Source organism: Notothenia coriiceps, unplaced genomic scaffold (genome assembly GCF_000735185.1).
Source record: "Notothenia coriiceps isolate Sejong01 unplaced genomic scaffold, NC01 NC01_scaffold00032333, whole genome shotgun sequence".
Lineage (NCBI taxonomy): Eukaryota > Metazoa > Chordata > Actinopteri > Perciformes > Nototheniidae > Notothenia > Notothenia coriiceps.
The window spans coordinates 1-1,932 of NW_011365034.1; the positions used below are offsets into that span (position 1 = coordinate 1).

Genomic DNA, 1,932 nt, shown 5'->3' on the forward strand with positions numbered 1-1,932 from the left:
GCATAGATAGTGACGAAGAACACTATAAAAAGGCTTTCACATAGTCAGGGTTCATACACTTTTTCACCAATGACTTTTCCATGACTTCTCCATTGACCAAAAACATTACTCTTTCTCAGCGTACCACTGAACATTTTTTATTTGAACATGGAACAGGAAAATAAGTTCTGAAACATGTTGTGTTATCTAAAACAAATCAAATAGTAGGCTTACTAGCTTCTACAGGCTAAAGCAACTCAAATCTCTCACCAGCAAAACACCTCGTTAGTTAAATGCCATTTTACATTTCATTACGATACAGTATTTATTATCATTATAGTATTACTATTTGGGCGATTAGATCAAATATAAATTATATTTGATGCAACTTTAGTTACATTTCCATGACTTTTCCAGGGCCTGGAATTAGCATTTTGAATTTCCATGACTCTTCCAGGTTTTTAATGACCGTAAGAACCCTATGTACGGTGCAATATATACACTTTTTGGGCAATTTTACGGTGCAATAACCATGATCATTTTTATATACACTTTTTTTTTTTTAAGTATCTCAAACCCTAATATGTACACGTAATTTATTTTAGCAATTGATGAGTACTTATTTGTCTTTATCTGTATTTCTAAAGTGTTTTTTTTCTCGTAACATGCTAGCTACTCTCTTATTGCTTGTCTTTTAATCTGTTATGTCTCTTTTTCTGTGACGTTGTAAATGTCCCCGCAGCTGGACTAATAAAGGAATTGTGTTTCTGATTCGGATAAAAGCATCAGCTAAATAACATTGAATGTATTGTAGTTTAAGAGAAGAACATGGACGTACCTCTCTGAGGGAAACAGGCGGTGCAGGCCTGCAGGAACTCGTGGGTGGAGGATAACGGGTGAGTGACTGCAAGCTGCGGGGGGGTTTTCTTCTCCTTGGTTGCCTTGGTAAGAATAAGATTTAAGTTAATACCGACAAAACGGACAACAAGAGATCAGGAAACACAAGCCAGATAAGAAGTCTTACTTTGGAGGTCTTCTTTTGAGATCGCATCACTGGAGCTGCAGCAGTCTGAGAGCCTGAGATACCTGAAGAAAAAACAAGTTAGAATAATATGAACATGTGTTAAAACATGTGCAAACACTAGCATGATCTTTTAATAAAAGTAGAGCAATTCTATCAAGGAAAGATTCCCATAAACCCCAGAATTAAAAAATGGGGAAACCTCAGAGTGCAACGGATGAACGGACATAACATATAGAATAAGCGGTAAAATAAATGTATCTTTAATTATCTTTTTTTTAATCCTTGAATTTTGGAAATTAATAAATTATGAAAAATGTAAAGAGAATAAAATAATGATAATATTAAAAATAAATTATAAAATGTTTATTTGAATGAATGATTTTTTTTAAATCTCAAAATCTGATATTTTTCATGCTGAACAAGACAATGCATGTAAACAAAAAAAATCATCACTCGTCAACTGATCTGCTGCCTTTCCATTTAAAAAAAGACCAGGGGCCTCATTTACAAAGCCTTGCGTAGGATTCACGTGGGAAGGTTGCTTAGGTAGGACAAAGCAAATAAATAGGACAGATATTTTACGATTGATAAAACACTGCATAACGGCGTAGGACGCACAATCAACTCGAAATGCGGCTTAGCTTTTGCGGACTTCACGTAACGCCCATATTTGCCTATAAATAGTCAAAGAAACGCCCCGTATTAATATTCATTTTTGACTGACTGCATGAAGAAGATCGCAGGAAATGATGACAGAACAGCTAAAAAAGACATCTCACACTGTGTCAGATTTTGGTTCTTTTGGGAAGGTGGAGACTAATCGCATTTTTTGGTGGATGCAGTTTGAACCAGAGTAGCAGCATGCAGGTCGGATCGTCACCAAAATAAAAAAATAAGTGGTCCGAAAAAGGTTCATGACAAAAAAAAAA

At 35.2% G+C, this 1,932-nt stretch overlaps 1 protein-coding gene across 1 annotated transcript in view; it reads right to left on the bottom strand.

The window, feature by feature from the left end:
• Positions 1 to 794: 794 nt before the first annotated feature.
• LOC104960746 (uncharacterized) overlaps positions 795 to 1,932 on the bottom strand; it is a 7,206-nt gene continuing 6,068 nt past the window's right edge. Inside the window, exons 5-6 of the mRNA XM_010788903.1 lie at positions 1,004 to 1,065; positions 795 to 920 (exon numbers count right to left, since the gene is read on the bottom strand). Of these exons, the coding sequence (XP_010787205.1) occupies positions 795 to 920; positions 1,004 to 1,065 (188 nt within the window). The remainder of the gene's footprint in view (positions 921 to 1,003; positions 1,066 to 1,932) is intronic.